This window comes from Takifugu flavidus, chromosome 3 (genome assembly GCF_003711565.1).
Source record: "Takifugu flavidus isolate HTHZ2018 chromosome 3, ASM371156v2, whole genome shotgun sequence".
Classification (NCBI taxonomy): Eukaryota; Metazoa; Chordata; class Actinopteri; order Tetraodontiformes; family Tetraodontidae; genus Takifugu; species Takifugu flavidus.
Genome location: NC_079522.1, coordinates 10,478,370 through 10,505,744, shown reverse-complemented (window position 1 = coordinate 10,505,744; position 27,375 = coordinate 10,478,370). Strand labels below are relative to the sequence as shown.

Genomic DNA, 27,375 nt, shown 5'->3' with positions numbered 1-27,375 from the left:
TTTTTGATTTTGTTTTTTTGAATAAAATATTTAAGAAAAAAAGTCAAATGTCTTTTTGTGTTTTCTATTGTGGTTGAGTGGCATTGTTTTAATTCACTAACACCATAGGAGACCATACAGAAAGAGACTCCAAATCTCATTTTATTAAATTGAAAGCGGTGAATGAGTGCACTGCATGCATAAAGTGTGTGGGCCAAACACGGTACCCTGGGGCACACCCATGTCAGTCCAGAAAGTTCACAGTGGAAGGATGCCACAGCAGGCAGGTCAAACCAAGTGTAAAGTGCTAATTTGTGGATGGACCCCCTCTGAGGCCTTGACCATGTTTCAGATCTTTAAATAGAAATGGAGCAGCTGTCACAAGTCCAGTGGTGATGAGACCATCCTCGGTTTTTAGGTCTGAGCTTCAGCTAAAAGCACCAAAATATTGATGAAAACCTGTGTTTACACAGAATATGAGTCTTGTAAAAAAAAAAAAATCTATTGCTGGAGCAAATCAGCATCGTCTATACAACAAAGAGCTTCACTCCAAAATAATATATTACGTAAGAGTGATTCGTGTTCCGGAATAATGTGTTACATGATTATAGGAATGATTTGTTGAAAGCAGATAAATTAATGTCACGATTGACGAATCAAATCTAAAAATAATTTACATAATTTTGAAATCAAACTCATTACTTTGATATGTGTGTGACGAGTCAAAATAAATTAAGGGGGAAATATGTCCTCCTCTCTCATCAGAAGTTTTCCCAGAAAAAAACAATAAATTACTAGAAAATATTAAAAACGCATATGATTACAAACCCATCAACATACTGCTAAAAGACTCGGCCATTAAAACAATTTTAAATATTCAGATACACAAATAAACACCCTGTCTGAAACAAATAATATTTGATTAAATTCATTTGGTTTCTGTTCGCTTTGCTTGTCCATTTGTGTCTTAAGGAGTTATGTCATATCATAGAATGATCAAATAAATGTCCAAAACTGGGCCGCTGACACTGAAAATTTGCAGCGTTACTGTTTTGCAGTATTAGAAACTTTGTGTACTTAATTCAAACCGTTTGAAGGATTTTACAAGCCCAAAAGAGACTGTCAGAGGACCGGATTGATCTTAAAGAGGCTGTAAATGTGACACAATTCAACAATAATAGCGACATTAAAATGCTACATGGAGCTCTGTAACGAGTAGATCGAGTCCTTCCTGCGGTCCTGATCCAGCATTTAGCCCAAACCCCATCTTTGTTTCCGCTCTCACAGCAGCGGCCTTTGTTCCAGCGGCAGACTGTCCAACAGACATTTCAGCTGCTCCTCACCCAGTTTGATCTTGTCCTCCAGTTTTCGCTGCTCGATGATGAGAGCCGACTTCATCTTCACAAAATGTCGGTAGTCGTCCAAACTCTCTGCGTCCAGGTGCGCCTCCATGATGCCGGCGACCAGCCGCTCACGACGGTCCAGGTTCTCCTTCAGCTCCTTGGCATCCTCATGCTGGCGCATCAGCAGCTTCCGCTTCTCTGTGAGGGTTCGCTATTGGATGGACATTGGACATTAATAAATCCATCCATCTCTTGCCGCTTCGTCTCTTAACGGGGTCGTGGACATCTTTAAATCGATAGAAGGGTTTTCCAAAAAACACTTTGTGACCAAAGCTCCTACCTTCTCCTCTGGTGGAGCTTCCTCCTCCAAGCTGTACAGAGCGTTCTCCACCCGAGCGAGTCGCCCGGACAGTGACAACAGCAGGCTGACCACTTTATCCAAGTCTCCAACAAACATGCGAAACTTATCGAGCTGGTTGGGCTGACAGAGGCGCTGAACCGTGGCCTCCACCTCACGCCCGAGGGCCTCGTTGTCCTCCACGTCGTCCTGCAGGCTGTGCCGCGCCTCCCGCAGCACCTCCAGCTTTCCCGCCAGGCTGAAAATCAGCTCTTGCTGGCAATTTAGAAGAAAATAATGGGGACATGTGCATGAAGTTTCCCCACTTTCGGTGAAATAAACTGAAAGTAGTTGGTTGAACTAAGCAGACTGTAATAACGGTTACATCTGCATGTTACCTTCTTACTGGCGAGGTCGATGTCCAGCTCATCCTCTGATTCCTGCTCCTCCAGCTGGTCCTGCATGTCCTTCATCTTGATCAGGAGCTCGGCTTTGGGTGCAGAGGTGTTGTAGTAGGAAGAACTGGGGACCAGGGACACGACTGCTGCAGATGCTGACACGCTGTCCTCCTCCCTCCTGGCACACACACACACACACACACACACACACACACACACACACACACCACACACACACACACACACACACACACACACACACACACACAGACATGTGAGACTGAGAAATCCATCCAGTAGATGAGAGACTAACTAGGATAAATGATTTCTGAACTATGAATTCAAGCTCAATAAATTCAAGATGCAACAGTCAAGGTGAGTTTAATCTCACCTGTCCGTACTCCTGGGGGATGAGGTAGGCGGTCTGGAGCCCACAGAGGCCCTCCTGCGCTGGAACACTCCCTCTAATAGCTGGTCTTCCATGGGAAAGATCCCTTCCATCAGGTCCATGGTGGTCATCCTGCCGCTCTGGTCCAAAATATCCACCAGGGTCCTGTCCTTACCCATGATGTCCCTGGCCAGTTCCTCTCTCTTGGCATCCTCTAACGACTGCAGGGGTCCTGCTGAGTTCGACGGGTGCTCTGTGGCGCTCACAGAGGAGACGCAGGGTGGCAGCGGGGAGCCACCGCAGCTCTCTCTGCCCTGAGGAAGCTGCGTCTCATATTCAGAGCTGCTGTCAGCGTGGGGGATCATCACGGGCACTTTCCTCACTGCACTGATGACATCCATTTCTGCTGGGAGCTTCAGATCATTTTCTGATCTGGAAGAAGAGGATTTTTATTATCAATGAGGATCAGCTGATTCTGGCTGCAACACTCATTCTGTTTAAATCATACACATCTAGAATTTTATCATTATTATGTTGTTTAACTGAACATTAAAAAGATGCAGTACTTTCTACAACGAACGGTACTCATGGCGATGATGGAGAGACAACATTCTGACTATAAGGACATTTTCTGTCCCGAGAAGGGAACGCAGACGGTGGAGCAAATTTTGTAAAAACATATCCAAGCTACAGTCGACCGTTCATAATTAAAGGACAGATAAGCAGCCATATGGCATGAACAAAATTATAGCCCTGACTTTGATTCATCTCAGACCACAGACGGGATCGACAGCAAACACCATCAGACTCGGCTCTCACAATAACAATAAGCTTCCTCTCATTTATTGACTTGAAACTATTTCGGTTTCATTGTTGAGACATGAGAAAAAGCTTCACTTTGCCTCTCAGTGTGTTCATCAAAGCCTCCTCTGTGTGTAACACCAGTCACTGAGGCCAGAAGAACTCTTCCTAAGCTGCTTACCTGAGCGGTGAGTCATCCTGCGCGAACGCGGCCGGAGGTTTGTCGGTCAGTCTCTGCGCTCCGAACTGAGGTGAGGGAGTCCGCGCGCCATCTGCAGACAAGGGCGGCGAGGGAAGCGGCCGCGGTGGCTCCGTTTCCTCTCCGCCCTGCGCCGCGCCTCTGCCTGTGTCTGCCCCCGATGTCATGCTAAGTTGAGGAAACCCAACCGGGGTGGTGCCGACCGGGGAGCGCGACGCTGTCTGTTGATGGGTGTCAGTGCTGGACAGAGGCTGGAATGAAGCGGAGTCTGCCTGGGCACCAGAGGGGAATTTCTTTTGAGATGAAGAGAGGGAGGTGGATGTGGTTTCTGGGACTAAATGGGACCTGGGTGTTGGCAAGGAGTCCTGAGAGCCTGCACTGGGACTGAGGCTGCGAGGGACTGAGGGGTGTGTTGCGTGGGCGGGACTGTCTTCTTCTGCTTTAGTCTTGTGGTCAGCGTGGATTGGGACCGGGCCCTCGTTTTTGGGGGCTGATGGGGCTGGCTCTGAGCTGTGGTCATGCTGGTATGGCAGCCTAGCAGTCAAAATAAGGTAAAACGTCATTCGTAACAATATCTGTAGACTGAAATCAAATAATCTCCAAATTCTCCATTTAAAAGAAAAATGAATCTTCAACAGACGTACCCGCTGGAGCCACTGCTCTGCTGGCTGGGAGGACCTTCCCATGATGAGGGAACGTTCTGCAACAAGTGGAACTCACCTTTTATCAAGTCTTGACAAATTTACTCGGATAAAAATCTCTAAAACATTTCCTTTTATGCCTCAGTAGCTACGTAGTGTCACATCGCACCGGAATCTGAATATCTCTACGATTGAAAGTCAAGAACTAATTAAAAGTACTTGCCTGTGTGTAGAAATCTGCAGAGGGAGACGATCGCGATCTCTCGTGGATGCACAAAGACGTCTCTTCAGTATCTGTATCCAGGATGTTCTCGGTAGAGTGATACCTGCCTTGTGATTTCACGTCTGAGCACTTTTTATATTTGTTCCACGTGGCCTGGTATTCAGCAAAGGTGCCAAGCCTCTGCTGCTCTTGTGGGGCCTGCTCATGTGCCACACTGGGGTCACTGCTGGGTGCAGCTGCTTTACTCTCCTCGGTCGGGGTTTTGTCCTTGATTGCCTCAGCAGAATCCGTGCTCAGATTAGCACTATGACTGGATTTCAACACAGGTCTGGAAAATGCCGGCTTGTTCTCAAAGAACTTCCTCCGCTCTCCAAAAGACCCAGTTTGAGGTTCTCCCTCCACTCCCACTTTGTCTATCTTGTCGGGCTCGGAGAAGGAGTGTGTCCTCTTGGCCAGGGGAAAGCGCTTACGTCCTCTGATGCGCCCGTTTGAGGTTTTCCCAACCAACGGCTCTGGCCCAAATGGCTCAAGATCTCTTCTCTGGAAGGAAGTAGCCTGGAGGACCTTGGCCTGGACCTCCTTCAGGTGGTCTTTGTAGGTATTTGAGAAGGACACACCAGAGGATGGAGACGTCTTTGGGGCTCTCGTGTCCTCAGCTTCTTCTTCCTCTGCGTCACACGTTAAGGTGGCGGCGCTGCGACTCTTTTGCAGCTGGGCTCGCTTCTGCTGGATCTCATTGCGGAGAGTGGTGGCGTAACGGTCACTGCGGCGATTTGATTTTCCACTGCCGGTCGCCATGATGTCACTGTTTTCCAGGGCTGACTTTCCCCCTGTGGTGGCCGGTTGTCTCTCAGTCAGAATTATACTCTCCTGGGCGAGAGAGTGGAGAAGTGGGGTTTTCAGAGGGGAAATTCTGTGATCTTCCTGAGGTAACCAAGGGTCTTGGTGTCTTGACAGACTGACGCTATGATTGATGCTTTGATAGGCTGGAAAGTGCTTTTTCACATCATTAGGACGTCCTTCACATTTCTTTGTAGAATCCTCTGGACTTGGAACAGAAAGCTCGGAGGACTTGTGGTCATAGTGCAGCCCAGTCCCCAGATGGGAATGACCATTGTGCTCTTTATTTACACTGTAAGGCATCTGGAACTGAGGTAGAGAGTATTTTGATTTATTGTTTGTCTTAAAGGAACTTTGATAGCCTGGTTCGTTGCTGTTTAGCCAGTGAGGTTTATCTGGTTTCCCTCTCCATCCCTCTGCTTTGCCGGGCCTGGCCTGAAGCTCAGCACTCTGTGTGGAAGGCGTGCTTGCTATGCCGTAGTATCTCTTGTGCCCCTCATTCTCTGTCTTTGGGTTTACAGTAAAGCTTGACACAGATGCTGTGGAATGGCGGACCTGTTTGTGGCCGAAAGCATTTTTAGGCAGATCCTGGAGGCTACGATAGTAGCTTCCGACACTCTGAATCTTTGTGGGAGTGGATGTCCTGGTGTGTAGGTAGCGGGGGCTTTCGTCGCTGTATTGTCTCTGGTGGGCAGGTAGAGTGCTATGATGAGAGTGCCTGACATCATTACTGGACAGAGAGAAGAGTTTGTTGGTGTGCAGCTGCTTTTGGTTGTGGTCCGCTGCAAAGCTGCGATGGAGGAAGTCATTGGCAGACAGGGGAGTAAGACTGTGTCTAGACTCTGGTGTGGTCTTCTGGTAAGACCTGAAACCGTTCCGGTCACTGTTTTCTGCCAATTTGTCTGTGGATCTTCCTTTGTTCTTTGTTGGGCCAATGGGGCCTTCGGAGTAGGGGAACACCTTTGTCACGGCAAAGCTATCACTACGCAGGGGAGGAGGTGGAGGAGGAGACGGGTCTTTTTTGTTCTCTGGGACCTGCCACACTGGGCCCACATGAGGCCTCACTGCGACGGACACCCGGGATGGTTGTTCCCCCTCCCAGCCGCCGTTCCCCATTGTTGGCTGCAGGTATCTGGGTCGCTCAGCTGCCTGCGAGCCTTCATTCTGAAGGCCTTTATAGAAAATATTTTCCGAGCTTGTCCCCTTCCAACCAATGGGACTTGCTTCAAGACCGGGAGAGCTGGAACCAGTAGAAAAACAGCTCAAAGTAGCATCTTTTTTCCCTCCCAGTCCGCAAAAAGGCTCAGTGCTACCGATGTACTTAGTAGGTGAAATGTGGCCTGTTGGGTAAAGAACAGAAGGATGCTCCAATCTCTCCATATTGTTCAGTGAGCTGGGCTGGCTGGTTAGCTGTTGGTGACTGTCCTGGTCCCGGCGGTTTGAGGAATCTTTAGGCCTGTAATATTATTTCAAAAATAAAATATTAATTTCTGTCCAAAAACATAATCTAATAAAAGGACATTCAATTTATTTACTGTCACATTTAACAAAAATTTTACAAAAATGCCGAAAGAGTCCCAGTAAGTCTCACCTTGTTTCATTGTTTGGGGGCCACACTGGTGCTGCAGTGGCCTCTCGCTTGGCAGGCTCCAATTCCTCTTCAGTCAGCTTGGCGGAATACCACGAATTGGGGCGCGACACCGGATCATTCTTCCTGCAACGCAACACTTTCTACAATCAGCAGGATGCATGTGACGGTCCATCCCCCCCCCCCCCCGTTTTTCTAAATTCCGTGCTAATTAGATGGTTTGTCGCCGCTTCTCTTTCCCTCACGAATGGAAAAACACTAAAGTGATTATTTCAGATGACAAGATGCATTCAAATAAAGGTGCACATACCCCTGCCTGAAGCGATGCTTCCTGGAGAGCGTGTTGATACAGAAGGATTATATGTGCAATCAATTAATGGCTGCATTTTACAAAATATGCGCAATGAATTTAAACTATGTTTGTATTTAAGGAATGTAAGCCACAACACCACCAATTCAGGAGGAAAATAAACACTAAATGAACACGAAATAATATATATTCTGGATGAATTACAGTGCAAAATACTCCACAGGAACACCAAACACAATGACCACAAGTTCACCACGAATGACCTCTAGAAACTACAAGCTCACTACATGATTGATTAGTACCTCATAGAGCTTCGCAAAATCTTGGTGAGAAAGTTCCTCGCCACGCGCACCTCAGTTTCTGATGGCATTGTGCGTGTCGAGACAACATCGACCATTTTAGCCCTGATGGCCAGCGAGTGATGGAAGGAGAAACAAGGGGATGGGAGGGGACATGTTGGAGTTAACTTTTACAATCAAAAAAGATGACTAGGCAGAGAACGGAGAGTTTGTTGAAGGCTAACTGCTCAACCATATTCAGCTCTGCCGGCGTCCCATCTACAACAGTGGATTTGGGTAGCATAAGTAGCTGTTTACGCGAGGGTCAAAGCACCAAAGTCTGTACGTCTCACTTTGATGCAAACAGGTTTTGAGTGTAAAGTGAATATTGTCTGCAGGACGTCAACTGTGCTCCATCTCTCCTCCTGCCAAGCTTTCACAACAGATCTGTCACAGCCATATGGCTCCGTCAGAGCTTAGGTGCTTAGCTTTTAGAAAAATTAGAGGGACGTAAGATGGATCAGCAGGCAAAACCTAAAGAAGAGGAGAGCAAATTGTTCATCCTGAAGTTTTCACCAAAGTTCCACATGCTGATATTAAAACGCCAAGTTCAACTATCAGGTCTACATGAAATAGCTCAAACAAATGAGACCAGAGTCGTCTTAACCTGAAACCTTAACCCTGCCAGGCGTGATGGAAACGCAGCATTCTTTCAGTGCAGGAATGCAGAGAGGTCGTACCCTTGATTTAAGTGGGATGGATACGTCACCAACGTCCCAGGACGGAACGTTTCTGAGAAATTGTGGGGGAAGTTCTGAGACCTTCAATGCTGCATTTGGCTCTGGACTTCTCACAGAGGTCTTAACTCCTGGAACATGGATTTTAGCAATTCTGTACTGTGGCTCTGCAGGAAGGACGACGTTCAAGGTAAACAACAACTTTCTATTCAAATTTTCCAACTACAGGAATTTGAGCAATGCAGGGGGAATTTTTACCGTAATTAATATGATGATGGGATTAAAAAAGCAAATACTATTTTGGTTAATATTGGCAATCATTACATATCATACTTCCTCATTTTAATAGTTCCACTCATGTATATGCCCTGCAGGCTCTAAAACATAATGCATGAAGAGAATTATTTATACTGAGGTAAACTTATCACTCAAGCGTAACTATTTTTGCCAAACTTTTTTGTTATTATCTACTCAGATTGGTAGCTGAAATGATGCTCTGCTGCTCTGAAGTTCAAATAAAGTCCTACAGCCATGGATTCTTCAAGGTAAAAACATTCACTCTGTCCGGTTGGTGTCACACACAAAGTTCTGTTGCCCGCAAACAAGATCCCACACAATAAAAATGTAAATGTGCTTTTTTGTAAAGGCCTGAAGGTCTATTGTCAGGGATACAGCTGGTCTGTCACAGATATTCCAGAGAGGAGGGGACTCTACCATTCTCTCCCAGGATATACGAGCCAAAATAAGGCGACATCATGTAAGAACATGAAACACAAACATTGTTCACACTGTTCCAATTTTACAACTGAGAGGTGATTAATGTGGGTAAGTAAAACAGCTAAAAACCAAGCTAGCAGCACATTTTTCCAGAAACATTAAACTTCTACAGGCAATAATCCTCAGAATTGTGAACCAAAAACACTTACATATGACATAACTGCCTCTGCGAACGTGATTCGGACAATAGAAAAGTGGACACGGCTGACCTGCACGTGTGTTTTCAATGAACGTTGACCAGAAGCTGTGATAATCAACAAATAGGGAACTTACCAAGTACTTAAAATGGTTTTGTGTCGCGTAAAACTCAGTTCTGGTTAAAGAAAAAACAAAAAAAACCTGACACTTCTTCACTTCACTTCATGTGCCACCATAACTCCAGCAGTCAGTTCGAGGCCACCGCTGAGGAATCTGAGAGCCCCTCCTCCTCCTGTGATGAACACAGCCACAAACACAATCCACCTTGTGCAGAGGAGGAGATTTCTTTGGGGATTATAAAGGGGGATTTGAGACACGGGGGAGGAGCTACTGCGCTCAGCGTCTTTGCTATAATTTAGTGTTTGAACTGCAAGTGGCAGCGAGGAGGTTGTGCTGAGAAAGTGGAAAATGAGGAGTGCAGCCTGCACAGATGGAGAAGTAACTAAACAAAAGGGACACACTTTACAATCCGAGTAGAAGTTAATCCATATTAACCAACAATGAAATCAATTCATTAAAAATTTGAACACGGCTTTTTTCTTAAATATTTTGACGCACTTATCCTTTTGATTTTAAAATGATTGATTCATTTCATTCTGAAACATCGGATTATTGCTTTAATGTCCAGCGTGCATGATTTAAAAAAAATAATCTACAGGTAAAAACTAAACACAAAATAAATTGATATCTTTCTTACAGCGTTGAAATAAAAATGGCATATCAACTCTAATTCTTATCCATAAGAGAAAGTGTAATTTATAAATATATGTAGCATCAGGAACTCCTGAGCTACAAATACTTGTGGAAAGGTCTAGTTTTCCCTGCTTCAGCCACTATGATCTCTAGCCTTATAAAGAAATTGAGTTTTTTAAATCTTGCAATGTTATTTTTAACCACCAGATGGATACAAACTGCACACACACTTGATCAATCAGGGTCCCATGACACGGTGCTTTTGGGGGCTTTTATATGGGCCAACGCGATCCCCTAATATTGTATTGGAGGTATCTTTCCTCATATTCAACCTTGGTGCAGAATTACTGCCGCTACATGCCACAATGATTCCTTGAATGCAACATTTAACCTTTAAATGCCTAAAAAGTGCCTAATTTATTAGTTTACACATTTAGCCATGTGGTTATGTTTGTACAGCTCATGTATATCAAATAAACTTGATTGATAAACTTATTTTTATAGTGTTTCTAAAACTCAGTAACTGAGAGGTTAAAAGCTGACTGTGACTAACTAAACTGCAAATAATTGACCCTGTATCAAAAGAGATTGTAAAGCTTTGACACATTTTGAGCACAGCCAGAGATTGATGCTTGATATCATTACCTTAGCTTGTTAGCATTCCTTATTATAAACAAACAAAATGTTACGTTTCCTCTCCAACACATAGCTGGCTCTGAATGGAGACCATTTGATCTCGGTACCATTTACTCCATGTTCACACTGGTTGTATCACGGTTCTGACCGACATGGGTTGATACCGGTAAACGTCTGCTACCAACCCTAGTTTCAGTAAACAGAGCGTCACATCTCAGTAAACATGCAGATAATCACAGCTCTTCATCACTGAGATCTACTCTGAAGTCACAGCGCAGATGGGAATGCTTGTCCTGCTCTACGTCTGTTTTCAGAGATAGCAGCCAGGCCGAGGGGGCGGAGGAGTCAACTCCACCGTGGAGGAACTCCTCCACGTAGAGCCTTAAACATCAATCGTGTATGTTTGAAAGGAGCCGTGATTAAAACATCAGGCCTGAGCTTACTGTCTCAGCCTGGATCTTCTCCGTTCGCTCAGAATGGTTTTCATTCCTCATCTTAATGTGCAAAAGGAGAAATGTGGCTAAAGCACAACACACAAAACTAACATTTAAAGAGAATCCAGGTATAAATTGGTACTTTTTAACTTAAGAAATTTGGATTTCTGGCTTAAATCCTGGAATATGAAAGAAAGAATCCAGATGTTAGGCTTGAATTCATGACATTTACCCCACAAAACTCTGACATTAACTCTAACCTGTTAATAATCCAGACTTTATGCTCAGGGTTATGAGGATCTCAGAATACAGACAACAAATGAATATAACTCTCATAGATTTGAGTGTGTCATCATTATTGTGTGTTTATTCCACTGTGTTGATACTACTTAGTTCAGGCTCATTAAATTAAAGTTTTGAACCTCATTCTGATCTATCATTTGATGTATTTTTATCCGTGTTCATCTATGATCTGGTGCTGTAGAACCACAGCATTGCTATTGTGCATCCCTCCTTTCATTCCTAGCGGTTGTCAGACTGCTCTTGGTGACACATCTTGCTGATTCACCAGCGGACTGAAGCGGCGGCGGCAGCGGGAGCATCAGCCCATCTCGCCCCGCTGAGCTCTAAACATGTAAACCACAATAGAAAGTGCCAGTGTCATCACAGCTGGGCTTATAGCCACTGCAGTCAGAACACATGCAGAATCAAATACGCTGGGGGAAAACGTATAAGATAAAGATCAATGAACCAAACCAAAGCTGAACTGTGTGTTCCTGCTTTGCCTTTGCTCCCACCTGAGCGGTTTGACAGCCATGAAAGTGTGAGATGATTACGTTTCATTTCAAAAATGACTGCAACGTTTTACATTGGGAAGGTCATACCAATTGAAATTTGACTCTTTATGTGCTTGATAAACTCTCGCAATAATCTCCTTTTTTTAACAAGGTTTTTGACATTTAAAAAAAAAAGAAAACTCCCCCCTCCTTCCCACTGAGTTGTTTATTTAAAACACAAGAGTTCAAATCACCTGAAACACAGGCACAATAAAATAGTTTTTCCACTTTGTTCTGAGAGGCAAATAATACATTTTAAATGTGATGATCTAGTCTGATAGAACTTATCACAGGACAAGGCTGTAGAGAGTTCTTGCACTAATTCTGCCATATTTATTGTCTAATACTGAAAGATGTTAAAACAAGAGCAGTTTGGAGGTTAAAAACACCTGTTATCTCAAACTTATTTGCCTGTGATCCGACCAGGCTTTAAATAACTGAGCTGACATGACAATCCAGGATCGGAGAGCACGGGGAAGTACCTGAGAGTGGAAAACCGTCTCTTTGTCTTCTAAAATCCAAACATGTCCAGAGAGAGAAAAGACACGGCGACAGGAGCGCCCACTCTGTGCTGAAAGCTCCTGGAAACAATGGGCTCTGCTGATAGCACAGTGTCAACTCACCTAGGCAACACGGACCATACCACTCTGCAAACAGGGGGGTGTGGGTGTCTCCTGTCCTGAAACAGCTCTGACAACAACCCAGTAATCTCAGAGTGACTTTTTAAATTTCCTTTGTCAATATGACAAAGGGACATTTGCGCTCAAGTTAACAGCAGGAGCAGCAAACTGAAAAGAGCAACCCTTTGCCCTCTCCTCCTGTTGACTCAAACCACCGTGCAAAGCTTAGCCCACGTCTCTGGCTTTGCAACAAGTAATTGGATTCAGGCCTTAAGACTGTTGCCATTTGCCAGCCAACATAATTCTGACAAGACAGGACATCAGCAGCACATGTAATAATAAGAGTTTAAAAAGGGTTTTCTTCTCAACTTTAAATGGTTTGGGTGAAATCCCACAATCAACTGCAGTTCCCCAAAAAAGAATTTAGTTTAAAATCTCACTGAATTCCGACCAATAATGTTGTAATTCCTTGTAGATTTTGTATATAATGTGTCACTTCTGATAAACATACTGAAGGAGGCTTTGCTGTGATACTGAAGAATTATGGGTATTGCAGTTAGTGCAAAGAAGTTCAATTATTATTCTATCATTAATATGCAGATTACTTGTATTGTAAACAAGGAAAACCTCCGTATGCAAGTTCTCTGAGCTTCTGGACATCTGATTTGGTCAAAGGTGATAACACAAGAGATAATTTCATCTCACTCTGAAATGTTTGCTGCTCCTGTCTCCCTGCTGCATGTAGACATGAGGATTTTTGACATCGAGGGAGCCAGTTTCACACCGGCTGATGGACAGGACTCCTTTCTGTGTTGCTATCTGCCCTCTAAAATAACTCGCCCGCCCACACAATACCCGCTTTTGTTTCCTCCCAGGGGCAAACAAGTGGCGAGAGGCCCACATGTAAGGCTGTCAGGCTGCATCTCCATCAGCAGACCCTCCCTCATAACAGAAATAGACAGGATAAGACAGTTATATTATATTTATATTGTTATATTGTGTCAAATCTCAAGCTGAAAGCTGTTTTCTGTCAAGAATCATGGAATATTCAGTTTTAAATCATATTTTTTGTTACTAATATCAGAATTCACTGTATAGGACTTCATTATGTTATGGTACCTTCGGACCACCAGGGTCAACTTCTTATGAGAGCTCTTCACCAGAGAGATGGCCTCCTGGCGGGAGCCGCTGAGGGGCACGGCGTTGACGCTCACCATTTCATCACCGGCCTGCAGACAGACGGCGGCCGCCACGCTGCCCTCCTCCACCTGAGCAAACACAGACATCCCCAGCAAATCTACCTGCAAATCTGCTGCTCACATGCAAAATCTTCCAGGTCAGACATGTAGCCAAATACGTTGGCGGTATTCTTTAAGTTTTTACTTCATTTTCTAGCGCTACACTGCAAACTGGTCCTCAAGTTGAGTCTAGGTCAGTTTATAAAGTGTTTTTTTTAACTAAAAAAAGATCTGCAATGAGTTGCGACTCCTCGAGGAGTGTTCACTGCCTTCACCTGTATGTAGCCGGGATAAACTCCAGCACCCTCAGCCATGACCCCAGAGGGAAGCACTTGACTAATTTTCACGTCAGTGATGACTTCAGAGATAAATTAAGCTGTTGAGAGCTAAAACAAAACTTCACACGAACAAATAAATGCAGAAGCACTGAGGGGAAGTAGTGATGCGCCACTGAGCAGGAAAAGTTGACTCAATATGAGAATCTGCGCAGTCAAACAGTTTCATTTGGTCAGAAACACGAGACTTCTAATTAAATATTAAATCCTGTAACCTGAGGTGGCAGCCAGTGTAGCTGCAGGAGAAATGACTATTTCTGTTGACAAAAACTCCAAAATACTCAGAACGGAGACAAGAACTTAAGTCATATCTTGCACATCGAGGATGTCAGTGAAAGGCCTCAAATTAATCTCAAACTGGCAATCGCGGTGGCATTTTTGTGACATATGACATCATCGAGTGTTTGTGCTCCAGAAAAAAAACAATTTGACTTTTTAGTCCCGACGTGAAAGAAGCCGTCACCTTTGTGATGATCAGAGGTTCCCGGTGCTCGGCGCCACCTCTCAGCGTGAAACCCCAGGGTGCTTTTCCCTGGAGCAGCACTTCCACCAGCTCTTCATCCTGCGAACCTGCTGTGCTTCTGCATCTCTCCACCTCCCTCCACCACCTTCTCCTCTCTGCTGGAACTCTCAGGTGGTCTCTGGGATCCACGGAGTCCATGGCACTCGCCGTTCAGCCATTAACATTAGTTTAACCTGAAAGCTTAGAAAACAGATGGAAATGTCAAATTTCCTCGACAATGTTCAATATGAAATAGAAATGTGCCCAAATGTATATAAATATTAATCTTCTGAATTGACAATTGTACAAAAACATTTTAACAGCAGTTACATTTGAGATGTTCTTGCCCAAATTATTTTCCAGTATGACTACCAGTTTTCTATGGCTAATAAAGAGTAATTAGTTCTAATTTGTATGTTTTGCTGATTCCTGGTACATGTAGAAACACAGCAATGAAAATTAGCAGCAGTTTAATTAACATGAAAGCGCATAGGTAATGCTAATTTCTTCACAAAAAGCTCTCACCTGTCCCAAACGGCTCACAACACGCGGAGTCCTTTGTCGGTGTGCTCCCGAGCACTGTTTGGCAGCTAAACTTCACTAAACGGACACTTTTATTATTCTGTGAGGGATCGCAGGCATCTTTTCGCTGCTCGACTCTTTTAAAGCTGCTTCTGTTTGTCCAACAGCAGCTTACTGACATCGCCATCTGTCAAACAGCGCTTTATAATGTGTCAGCACGCCGCCTAGTGGCGACGCAAAGTTACCTTCAAATGCATCTGTTTGTAAAACAGCTGTTGAAACGTGGCTTTTGCTAAGTCTTAGTTAGGGTATTTAATAGTGTTTTCACATTACACCATGACAGATACCAAGTTATTGGCTTGATTGAATTCACACGCACACACAAATTCGTGCGACATACAATAACGTAGATTGCTGACAGGAGTATAATTTGATTTGTTAACGCTAGTACACTTCCGGTTTATATATTGTTTTATGTATAATTTATAAGAAATTATATACGCTTTTATATATCTTCAGAAAAAATCAAGGACGGGAGAAACCTTTGAAAACGATAATTACCAAACAGAAATGGGCATGAATGAAAACAATAAAGCCAACAACTTGCACTCTTTCCTACCCTTAATTTGAAAGGTTGTTCAGGTCGTCGCATGTTTTTGACGTCATCACTGCCCGCGTCCCAGAGTAGAGCACGCGTGGGCTCGTTTAAACCTTTAGCCATGGCAAGCGCATTTTCTCAGCAACTTGAGGAGTTGTTAAATCCTCTGCCTAAATTTCATGATCCAGAGGATGAAGACGACGAGGCCACTAAGGCCAAAGTGATAGAAAGTTTTCACGAAGACGACGACGAAGATGAAAATGTGGCAGCCCCCAGCGCTCTGCGGAAGGGCACATCTGGACTGTTAGAGACGGACAGACGGTACGTGGGGAAGAAAGTCTCTCGGAAACAGCTGTTGATGGATCTTGAGGGATCAGCTGATAGTGATGATGACACTGATGAAGATGGTGAGCAGGACGATGAAGATGACGGCCTCGAAGAGCTGGCAGAGGAAGGACGATCTGAAGAGGCAGATGTTGAAAGTGATGGAAATGATTTAGATGGAGATGATGAGGAGTTGATTGGCAGTGATGCTCCACTAAACAGTGCTGACTTGATTTTTCCTCGGGAAGTTGACTTCCACAAATTGACAGATGGGATGGATGAGCTGGGGGTGAGTGAAGATGATGACACCGCTGGTGAAGAGACTGTCGACAGCGACGAAGCTGGCGGCTCTGACGAAAGTGAGGCAGAAGATGAAGATATTGTTGAGGATGAGGGAGCTGTGCAGACCTTTTCTCAGGATAAAGCGGATGAGGAGGTTGAGAAGGGGAAGGCAGTGAAGAACCAGCTGGCCCTCTGGGATCAAGTGCTGGAGGGCCGCATTAGAATCCAGAAAGCCCTGGTGACAGCCAACCAACTTCCACAGCCACAAACATTCCCAGATTTTAAGAGGAGTGGTGGAGAGAAGTTTGCAAGTGAGCTAAAGAATGCCCACAAAGCTCTAAAAGCTCTTCAAAGATCTCTGCTAGATCTGCAGGATCAGCTGCTTTTCCAGAAAGAGGAAACCAGGGCCATTGCTCTGGAGAAGACGGCAGCCCAGAGCAAAGACATGGAGATAAAAAGCGATGACAGTCAGGACGAGGGGGAGCTCGGGCAGGAGGCCACTCTGCCAAAACGAAAATTGGAGATGGCAGAGTATCCGGACTTTATGGCCAAACGCTTCGCCGCTTTCCAGCCTTACCAAAACGCCACCTTGCAAAAGTGGCACGACAAAACAAGACTGACGGCGGGTAAAGGTGGCAAGGGCTTCGGGGCGTTTGACAGGAACATACTGACGCAGGTGGAGCAGGTGCTGCTGGACAGGGACAGACTGGTGCGCCGCACACAGACCCAACGCTCCGAATACAGAATCCTGGGGAAAAGAGAGGCCCCCGCGCTCACCCCTGAGATCTTCACAGAGGGAGAAGAAGCAGAACGGCAACTGAGAGCAAATGCACATCTCAAGGATCTAGATGAGGACATATTTGACGACGATGACTTCTACCATCAGCTGCTAAGGGAGCTGATCGAGCACAAGACGACGGCAGCTGACCCCAACGACCAGGTGGCCATGGGCCGACAGTGGCTGACCATACAGAAACTGCGCAGCAGGATTCGGAAGAAGGTCGACACCAAAGCCAGCAAGGGACGCAAAGTCAAATTTCAAATCCACAATAAACTGGTCAACTTTATGGCTCCCGTTGACCACAGCACGCTCGGTGACAAAGGGCGAACCGAGCTGTACCGCGGCCTCTTTGGTCAGACGTCCACCGCCAGGGAGTGATGTGGACACACAGCAGACTGGCAGTTAGGAAATATACGAAATATTCGCATCATCTCGATGTGCTGTTGCTCAGGAGAAGTTTGTAATAAAAAAATGTACTTTCCCAAAAGTCCAAAATGATCACTTTTGTGTCATGTTATTCCACTCTGAGTTGGTGATCACAGGCCTCCACCAATTTAAAGGAACGGTCGGTTTATAATAATTAAAAACTGCCGTATAGGATGTTATTTATGCACTGATAACATTCTATATTAAAGTGTTTTAAAACGGCTGATTTATTTTTCTCATTTGTGGATAATAATTCAGACATTGATTTTGGTCAGCATTGTACACGACCAGCATGTGGAGCACCTGTGGATCCAGACGGGTCTCCAGTTACTGACATCATTGAAAGGAACATGACCGAACAGCAGCAAAATACCAGTTGTGTGAGGATTACGCGGGCCTTCACAGAACACATGAAAACTGGATGAATCATAATCTCTTTGTCGTGAACAATGAAATGCTCACAATAGAATTTGTACAATGAAAATTTGGTGCTGATGTCATAAATCACGAGTTAGTTTGAGTGAGGAAAATAGTTCCTTCCTTCTGTTGAAGTCCATCAGAAACGTAAATGCAGCTTATAGCATGACAGGCTACAAGGAACCGCCCTGTTCAGAGTCTATTTCATGTCACCTGAATTTTCCAGACACTTAATTAACAGGAAACATTCTCTCAGTGGAGAAAAGGACAAACACCCGAAGTGTCCACGCGTCCCCACCACCCACACAGCGGTGTAAGACCCATGTTATGAGTAAAATGGGAAAGGCCTCAAGACTGCTCTGACTGGTTTTCCCTTTTGGCTGGACATCAAAAACCTTTCAAATGTTCTGAGTGCTTATTTCAGGTGACACCGCCTCTCACCCCACCTGTGAGACAGGAATTCAGTTGTTGAACATTCTTCCAGAACTCTCGTCTCCTGACACAAAGCGACACTCGTCGACTGCGCTCCATCTCCTGTAAGGACAAAACTTGTAAGTTCATATTTGTTTGCACCCTTTCTGTAGAGGAGCTATGGTACGTTATTCATTTTGATAGTTTGATTCTTTGTTTTGGTTTTCTTCTTGTTATTATTATTTATTGCAAATGCCAATTTCTTTTTAACTTCAACATGTCTAATTGAACAAAAAAAGTTGTAATTATAGTAATAATAGTGTAACAATTCTGAGAAAAACATTTTGTAGAAATTAATCTTCCCATTTCCTGACTTTGCTTTTCAATATTATTCTTGCGCCAGTTTTTCAGTCAAACTGGTTCAACAACTGTGAACTAATGAGGTTCCACCCTGTTGTTGTGTAATTAGTGCAAAAACATCAACTGTCAAGACACAAGTCAACATGTTCGGCTTCGGCACAGGTAGGAATCTTTGTGGTGGAACATTTGAGCCCAAACATTAAATCCATAGATCTTTTTTTTCCCTTCTCATTGGTGCTCCAGAAGACAAGCCTGCATCTGGCTACAACTTTGACAACCCTTCCTCTGGTTCTGACGGGGGGGATCGCAATAAGAACGACCGTGATGACATGAAACGCAGCAAGGACCGCGATCACGGGGACCACCGTGACCATGGTAACGATCGCCACGGGGAGCACAGCCCTGACAATGGTCACAGGGACCACCGTGACCATGGTAACGATCGCCACGGGGAGCACAGCCCTGACGATGGTCACAGGGACCACCGTGACCATGGTAACGATCGCCACGGGGAGCACAGCCCTGACGATGGTCACAGGGACCACCGTGACCATGGTAACGAGCGCCACAGGGAGCACAGCCCTGACGATGGTCACAGGGACCACCGTGACCATGGTAACGAGCGCCACAGGGAGCACAGCCCCGACCGTGACCACAGCCCTCATGGGCGTAGAGGAAGCACTGGAGATGATTCTAGTGGCAGCAGTGAGGATGATGGGAAGGGTGGTCGGCGTAAAAAGAACAAGAAAAAGGGACGTGGTCACGGCCATGGTCACGGCCATGGTCACGGCCGTGGACGTGGACGCTGGTAGAAAGGTACACAAGCATTAGAAGCCTGTCAAATGTATTTTTGCCCCTTATATGCCCACATATAAATCTTTTGTCTGGTTCTTCTCCTTCCAGCAGACCGCCTGACCAGCCTGCTTACACCATCATTTAGAAGAAATATAACAGGAACCTTGTTAAAATATAATTAAAGATGCAAACCTAACATGTTATTTGACTGTATTTACCCATACTGGACATATTACAGTCACAGTGTCATTGAATAACATTTGATTAAACTACTGTTAATAAAGAAAGAGCAGGTGGAAAAATGAAACTCATTTTCTTGAGAAATAAAACTTGTTTTTATGAGGAAAAACTAACATCATTTTACCTCACAAGCTCAGATTTGGCTGCCCTGGCTAAATGGTCTGAGCCTTTAGTGAACAGGTTTAAAAGATTACACATCATTATATGAACACATATTGTGCATCTCTGCTCCAGAAAATCATTTTCTGTCTATTTTTATTTGTTTTATGTTAATATTGAACTCAAACATACTTGTGTATTGGCAAAGTTTGGCATGATAAACGTGACCTTCAGTGGGAGGACGATGATATTCAAGCCCTGCTTGTTCCTCATCCTGACCTCCAGGGATCTGCCCTCTCCCCCAGGGTTGTTTTTCCATGGACTGGTTTGCTCTGGCAGCCCGGTGGGAGCAGGAGCGTTAATCAGCAGAGACGGTGTTGGATCACAACATCCAGGTCACCTGACAACTTGGTCCCTTCACTTCCTTGGCTGTGTCATGGACGGAATTCCTACTACAGTTTGGAAAATTGTGGCCAACGCAAACTCGTATTCAGTCGACTAACAAGCGCACTTATGGGGTCCTCTGACACAGAAGTGCCCCCCCTTGACCCCAGCCGAGCCACTGCGACAAAAGTATCCTTCGCTGGAACCGAGTGTGCAGTCAGGTTGTTGGTTTAGTGTCTGCGCCACACGTCAAACTGGTTTCACTTCAACCCCGCAATGAATCCTTAAATGTTTAACGAGTCCTTTTAAGTTGGCTCCAGCTCAGGGACCAGACTAAAGCATTATCAGACATGTTCTGTGCCAGTTTGACAGAATTTTGACAGCTTTTTAAATTTTATTTACGTCATTATAATATACATTTTCTGTCAATCCAGATTAGACCAAAAAGTTCGTCTTATAGTCAGTAATTGTGTAACCATTGAGTCATATTAGGACTAGATTAGAAAGCTTTTAGCTGCCGTAGCCTATAGCGTTGCGGCTCTCTCTCTCCCTTTGTTATTTCATGGCTCCACACCAGAGGGTGTTTGATATAATTAACACCTTTTCTTTAGTTTCTGTAGTTTTTTGTGAGTCTTTTTCTCCAATCTCTCTCTCTCTGTATCGCTGAGTTTTAGCTGCTCAGTTTTAGCTTTGCCTACTCCATATAATTAATGTATTTCCACATGTCTATTCTGGACTAATCTTGTCTTTCTGTCTGTCCCTCCCTTCTTTGCCCAGCCAGCCATCAATAGGAGTGCCCTGGAGACAATTCTGAGTGTAACAGATGCTATATATGAAAAAGGAAAAGCACAAACACATAAATGTTACTGATTTGCTCAGATTCCCGAGTACTTTTGTCAGGCTCTGCACATTGTGCAACCTGGGATTGATTTATGAAAATACAGCAAAAAGGATTGTTCTGCATTACATACTGTAACAAATAACGCATCTATGTCAATAAAAGGAATAAAAACATTACAAGCACAACACTCAAAGCAGTCCCTGTTCTTGTATCCATAGAAACAGCTTTAAGATGGTAAACGCGGATAATGGCTGTCATCCGGTTCCACAGGTGCCCGACACCTGTAATTTTCTCACTGTGTGATCAGTGTTGTGACTGAAATGTATCATTAAAGTACTAAAAACATATGAAACGCAAGCCAAAGTTTCAGCTTTTTCAAAAAAATGTATTCGTTGTGATACACAATTAAAAAAACAACGAAATAATTTCAGCTTTGAAACGCTCACTGCGACATCTAGTGGCCGCAAGAATGTACTGTTTTAAACCTCCAAGCTTTATGGCGACTATTTAATTCATTGTTTTACATTTATGCAAACAAGTCAAAAATAAAAGCTAATATTAATTAATATTATCAGCTCAGATGGTGTATTCCTGCTCAATGTCCATAAAAGGAAACTCTTGATAATGAATCTCTTTCTCCCAGCAGAGCAGAAGAGCCTGAGAGATGATGTCTTCTGCCATTTTCTGGGCAAAATCCAGCATCGGTTTGCAAACTGGGATCGAGCCCTCTGAAGAATCGCGTGTTGGAATCTCCTTTGAGCCACCAGTTGTCTCCTTCACGCTCTGCAGAGCCGTTTTGGATTCTTCCTCTCCTTGTTTGTCGATGGGAGTCTCCCTCTGCCTGCGTGTGCAGGCCAAGGACGAACACCTCGACTCGTGCGTTCCCATTTCAGGTGGATGCCAGAGGAGGTTTTTAAGTGTTGACACATTTCATGACGGCTGGAAAACAAAAGCAAATTCATTTCAGTCTGTTACCCCCAAAATAAAACTCTTGTTTAACTCATAACATTCAAATTGAGGACATCGTCTATGGAAAATCAACAATTCATCTTTCAAACCAGAAGTGTTAGGGTTATATAAATATATGTAGTTTAAAAAAAAATAAAAAAAAATTTCAGTATAGTACAGAGTTACTGTAGAATTTACCTGTTTGGAAGTCTGTGCTTCGAGGCTCCAATGTGGACACTCGAATGTGGTTAATTTGGTCTCAACAACCTTTAAAGCTGCAGATAAGCAGGCCGCTGAACCAGTTTGCTGGTCCTGCTGGTTGGTGGGAGGAGCAGGTCAGACCCACAAACAACGGTGTGTTCCTTAAACACGGTTTATCACCCGTGTGAACAGCAGTTTCCAGAGGAACTAAGTAAGTTTACACCAGTAAATGGATGAAAAAGAAAAACACCAAACAACAGTTGCTTAAGATCATAAATGATCCTAGTTGGAATTCAAAAAGATTCATTTTATTGTAGAGTATGTGGTGGTGGTGGTGGTGGCGGGGGGGGGTACTTTGAACTATAGGCACCATATCGTTCAAAACTTTGACCTGATAGAGAAAAACTCAACAAAAATTGTACTGCAATAGATGACAAAAAATGATCACGTCACTAACTTGCTTGTATCAGTTAAGATGCTGTTTGAAATGATCCCTCATTATTCATCTGTCATAAACCATAAAAACCGTGACAAATATACCGCTCAAGCCAAAACTATATGATATAATATAAATATATAAATATAAATATATATATATACTTTTTTTTTTTTACATAATGAGTAAAATATCTTCGAGGGAGTCATTGCCACTTTAAATATCTCTCTGGTCAAAAAAGATCCTCCTTTATCAGCCATTCATAAATTCCTGAGTTCTGGGGCCGGACCCAGACGGCGTGATCACACAGTGCTGATCCTCTTCTCTCCAGGATGCTGCTCTTAGCTGTGCTGACCGTCGTCTCTGCAGGGTTTTCCATGGAGATGAACCAGACTTCCAGGCTGCTGGCAGAGAGCGGGGAGCAGTGCTCGGCCTGCGACTTCAGGGAGCACAGCAAGCAGATGAGGCTCCACAGCATTAAGTCCCAGATCCTGAGCATACTCAGACTGGAACAGGCTCCCAACATCAGCCGAGACATGATCCGCCAGCTGCTGCCCAAGGCGCCTCCGCTCACGCAGCTCCTGGACCAGTACGATCCGAGGGTGGAGGACGAGGACCACGCCACCACGGAAACCATCATAACCATGGCCACTAAGCGTAATGAAAGCCTTTTTCCTTTTCAACCCCATTTTCCATTTGATCTAATTGGATTTATTGTGTTAAACCATTGCGTAAATCATATATATATAAGTTTGGTTTGGGGTAATGTAAAGAAGCAATTTTGTCTAATGAATTCTTCACTAAACAACCACAAGAAATGCTTCATTTGAATACAATATTAAATAGTTCAAAATATAAATATTTCCTTTCACTGTTTGTGAATTAAGAAAACTTTTGCTGTAAAGGAACCTCCTATTTTCTCCATTTTTCTGACCTGGTAATGACTTTGCTACTCATTTTGTTCCTTTTTATGTCCGTGCACTGTCACCCAAACACTAAATATTCATTCCCAGTACTGTAACACATACAGCAAGTGTAGAGAGTTTGTAGTCTGAAGTCTGAAATCCAGGTTGTGTCAGCAGAACGTCTCTGCAGACACCTTCAGCTCATCATTGTCATCCATCCTCCGGAGAGTGTACATCTAGAATTCCTTTCCTGCCTCTTTCAGCGGTCACATCATTAGTGTGTCCATGTCAGTCACATGATCTTCAGCTCCAGCTTCCCTTCTCTGCACTATTGATTCAGGTCTATCTCGATTTAATTTGCCCAAACAATCTGATTCCAGGACTTTTGTTACATGTACTCACATTTTAAACCCACATTCCTGGTCTCTAAAGTTAACTGTAAACTCAATTTGTTTTGAATAATCGACTTTAATAATTAGTTGACTTCTAGTTTCTTTTTTACCCTTTCCTTTAAAAAAAACAAAAAAAAACCCAGAAAAACCCCAATTGTTATTTTAAAATGTGTCACTGTAAAATCAACATTTCTGGACCCCAACTATAATTCTCAGGGGGTGTCTTTATCTGGATAACCACAGATAAAGTTTTTCAATATTCTAAAAAAGTTGTCCAGATAATACCACCGCTAATTTGGCTGTGACTCTGCTTGTTAAGATTTGTGCTCTGGAAACCTGAAATCTGCAGGAAATGTTGGGCTCACACTTTTCTGACTGCTTCCAGCTAATCCCATCGCCCAGGACGCGCTGTCCTCCTGCTGCCTGTTCAGCCTCAGTCCGAAGATCCAGCCCAAGAACATCCTGCGCGCTCTGCTGTGGGTTCACCTGCGGCCAGCTGACACCGTCACCACCGTCTTTCTCCAGATTTCCCGCCTCAAACCTGGAATAGAGGGAAACAACACGCGGGTCAGAGTCAGATCCCTTCGGATTGACACCGATACGGCCGGTGCTGGTTCCTGGCAGAGCGTGGACATCAAGTCTTTGCTTCAAGCTTGGTTGCGTCAACCAGAAACCAACTACGGCATCGAGATCAACGCCTTCGATTCCAAGGGAGAAGATCGAGCCGTCACCTCATTAGAGCCTGGAGAGGAAGGGTTGGTGAGTCGGATGAAATATGGCCCATGCACCTGATCCAAGCTAACGCCAGACGGCTGCTAATCGAGATCCTTTCATTCCTTTCCAGCAACCCTTCATCGAAGTGAAAATCCTCAACAGCCCAAAGAGATCCCGCCGAGAATCGGGCCTCAACTGCGACGAGGAATCCGCAGAAACACGCTGCTGTCGGTACCCGCTCACAGTCGACTTTGAGGAGTTTGGATGGGACTGGATCATCGCGCCCAAGCGCTACCGGGCCAACTACTGCTCAGGGGAGTGCGAGTTCCTGCACCTGCAGCAGTACCCACATGCACACCTGGTAAACCAGGCCAATCCGAGGGGCACCGCAGGGCCCTGCTGCACGCCCACCAAGATGTCACCCATCAACATGCTGTACTTCAATCGCAAGGAACAGATCATCTACGGAAAGATCCCCTCGATGGTGGTCGACCACTGCGGCTGCTCCTGAAGACGGTGAAAATTTCAACCCCAGCGAGGAAAAGAAATCCCAATTGATCAGAACAAACGGGACAAAAGAGGCCAACAAAAAAAAAAGCCCAAAAAGTATCTGATATTAAGTGGACTCGAGGCTGCTTCCTAGCCCTGTAAACCCTGTCCTGGATTGAGCTTTGACCAGAACATTCCCCGCAGGGCATCCTGCGTGCCTTTATTTTGAAAAACATGAACTTGCTGACTGTGCTCTGATGGACTGCCCTTCCCTGTCCCCATCCGTGTTTGCAAACTCCTCGCTGTGATCTGTTCTCAACAGCGTTTTCTGAGAGATGCTTTCTTGTTGCAGGTGCGTCGTGTGATCGTATGGGAAGTATCGTTTCTGAGTCCTATTTTGCCGATGGCGTAGCACGCAGAGGCAGCTGAATGCCGGAGGCTGACCTCACTTTTCTTATCGTTGAGGCCTTGTTTTATTTAATGGTTGAGTCACGGGTTCAGTTCAGTTCGATGCCACAAGGCCCCACACACAGAGGACCCAAATGACCTTCAGCTCTTATGTGTCCTGCCCTGTCAGACAGTACAATGCAACAGGTTCTGGTGGGAGGGTGAAGCTTTTTTCCAGACTTTAAGCTAGCTGAGAGACAATCAACCATTGCTTTTACATCTTATTTGGATTGGTAATTCTCAAGAACTTTAAAAAAAAAACAAAAAAAACGAAGTGAAATCAATTTATACAAATTTTAAGGTTTGGGTTTTAATCGCTATCGATGAAATAAAAGACTCCTTCACCTCGGTAACAGGGTTGGAACGTTGCACCAATGAATGTTGCACAATGGTATGACGATAGTGATGTCACGTTGAAGTACATTGTTACGGTCGGGTGAGTAGCTGAGTTAGCGTTTAGCACAAATCCTGCGACAGGGTTTTTAAGGGCCAAGGATGACTAGTTGTAAACGCTGCTTTGTTCCTGGTTTTCTGTCAGTGATTTACAATGTGAGGACAAGAACTGTGATCTCGGAGGAAGGGTCGATCTCAGTTTGACGCTGTGTGCAGATGTGCTCGCTGTGGGGGTTTCTGACCCAAAAGTTATGCTGCTGGCAACAGAATGTCCAACAGTGATTGGCTCACATTTGTTTTCTGCAGATATTGTTGAGCACTTTTTATTGTTTTATCATAGTCTCATACATGAATCCTCTATATTTGTAGATCGGTAAGAGATTGCTGACCCTCTTGCATTGTATCAGAAAAAAATATTGTTTCATTTGACATATTCCCACATTTTTATGAAAAGAGTTTTGCATGGTTGCAACAAAATGTTAAAAATGTTCAGACAACTAGTTCTTACCACGGCTTGTGAATGCATTTTTAAACGGTATATTTTCCACACAATAAAACCCAAACAGTTCTGCGTCTTGAAGTTGAAACGTGCAAATATATTATTTTGCCACGAGGTGGCGCCAAATACACACTATTTCCAATTTGAGGATCTGACGCTTTTACTGTGTATTGTGTATGTAGCTATATATTTTTTAAATAAATAATCACAAAGATGATATTGAACTTCTACCCTTTGGATTCCTCTGGGGAAAAAAAACATGCTTTATCAAATGAAAATGCCGGAATACTGACATAGTATCGTTCCAAATACTTTGGATTAAAATCTTTTTTTTAAAACAGGTTTTTTGGAAATGTCTGGCCTGCTATTAAGATGTATTTTGCATTCATTTATATACACACTATATTTCCAAAAGTAGTAGTAGTTCCAAAAGTCCCTCACCTGCCTTGCATATGAACTTAAGTGACATCCCATTCCGAATCGGTCCACCCTTTGCAGCTGTAACAGCTTCAACTCTTCTGGGAAGGCTGTCCACAAGGTATTTTTTATTTTTCACCATTCTTCCAGAAACACATTTGTGAGGTCACACACACAGAGGTTGGAGGAGAAGGCCCAGCTCAGTCTCTGCTGTAATTCATCCCGAAGGTGTTCTATTGGGACTCTGCACAGGCCAGTTAAGTTCATCCGCACCAGACTCCGTCATCCATGTCTTTGTGGACCTTAATTTGTGCACTGGTGGAGAGTCATGTTGGAAGAGGAAGGGGCCAGGTTGAAACAGTTCCCACAAAGTTGGGAGCATGAAATTGTCCAAAATGTCTTGGTTTGCTAAAGCAATCAGGGTTCCTTCCACTGGAACTAAGGGGCCAAGCCCAGCTCCTGAAGAACAACCCCACACCATAATTCTCCCTCCACCAAACATTGGCGCAATGCAGTCCGACAAGTATCGTTCTCCTGGCAACCGCCAAACCAAGACTTCTCCATCAGATTGCCAGATGGAGAAGCACAGTTCATCACTCCAGAGAACGCGTGTCCACTGCTCTAGAGTCCAGGGGCGGCATACTGTACACCACTGCCTCCAAAGCTTTGCATTGCCATTGGCGATGTATGGCTTGGCTGCAGCTGCTGGGCATGGAAACCCAT

At 44.4% G+C, this 27,375-nt stretch overlaps 3 protein-coding genes and 2 long non-coding RNA genes across 10 annotated transcripts; 3 read left to right on the top strand and 2 right to left on the bottom strand.

Annotated features, from left to right (window-relative positions):
• Positions 1 to 123: 123 nt before the first annotated feature.
• LOC130522339 (protein Shroom2-like) lies at positions 124 to 15,061 on the bottom strand. 6 transcript variants are annotated; one of them, XM_057026596.1, is made up of 13 exons: positions 14,857 to 15,061; positions 14,293 to 14,532; positions 13,376 to 13,524; positions 7,350 to 7,451; positions 7,048 to 7,068; positions 6,741 to 6,863; positions 4,310 to 6,605; positions 4,090 to 4,145; positions 3,428 to 3,979; positions 2,449 to 2,877; positions 2,058 to 2,235; positions 1,663 to 1,935; positions 124 to 1,533 (listed from the first exon to the last, which is right to left on the bottom strand). In XM_057026596.1, the coding sequence occupies exons 2-13, from the start codon at positions 14,488 to 14,490 to the stop codon at positions 1,261 to 1,263; spliced, it is 4,650 nt and encodes a 1,549-aa protein (XP_056882576.1). In that variant the 5' UTR covers positions 14,491 to 14,532; positions 14,857 to 15,061; the 3' UTR covers positions 124 to 1,260. The 6 variants fall into 6 exon arrangements, with proteins under 6 accessions (XP_056882576.1, XP_056882577.1, XP_056882578.1 ...); XM_057026597.1 differs by having other exon boundaries at positions 14,293 to 14,525; XM_057026598.1 differs by lacking the exons at positions 7,048 to 7,068; positions 7,350 to 7,451 and having other exon boundaries at positions 14,857 to 15,055.
• LOC130522355 (uncharacterized) lies at positions 7,800 to 11,226 on the top strand. Its single transcript, XR_008949598.1, has 2 exons — positions 7,800 to 8,252; positions 8,538 to 11,226. It is a non-coding gene; the product is annotated as an uncharacterized LOC130522355 (long non-coding RNA).
• Positions 15,062 to 15,499: 438 nt separating the features above from the next.
• aatf (apoptosis antagonizing transcription factor) lies at positions 15,500 to 17,490 on the top strand. The gene has a single exon (XM_057026620.1). The coding sequence runs from the start codon at positions 15,504 to 15,506 to the stop codon at positions 17,214 to 17,216; it is 1,713 nt and encodes a 570-aa protein (XP_056882600.1). The 5' UTR covers positions 15,500 to 15,503; the 3' UTR covers positions 17,217 to 17,490.
• Positions 17,491 to 21,175: 3,685 nt separating this feature from the next.
• Positions 21,176 to 22,736, bottom strand: LOC130522354 (uncharacterized). Its single transcript, XR_008949597.1, has 2 exons — positions 21,958 to 22,736; positions 21,176 to 21,750 (listed from the first exon to the last, which is right to left on the bottom strand). It is a non-coding gene; the product is annotated as an uncharacterized LOC130522354 (long non-coding RNA).
• LOC130522351 (growth/differentiation factor 8-like) lies at positions 22,641 to 26,452 on the top strand. Its single transcript, XM_057026631.1, has 3 exons — positions 22,641 to 23,053; positions 24,079 to 24,452; positions 24,538 to 26,452. Exons 1-3 carry the CDS (start codon positions 22,729 to 22,731, stop codon positions 24,916 to 24,918), a joined length of 1,080 nt encoding a protein of 359 aa, XP_056882611.1. The 5' UTR covers positions 22,641 to 22,728; the 3' UTR covers positions 24,919 to 26,452.
• The last annotated feature ends 923 nt before the right edge of the window (positions 26,453 to 27,375 follow it).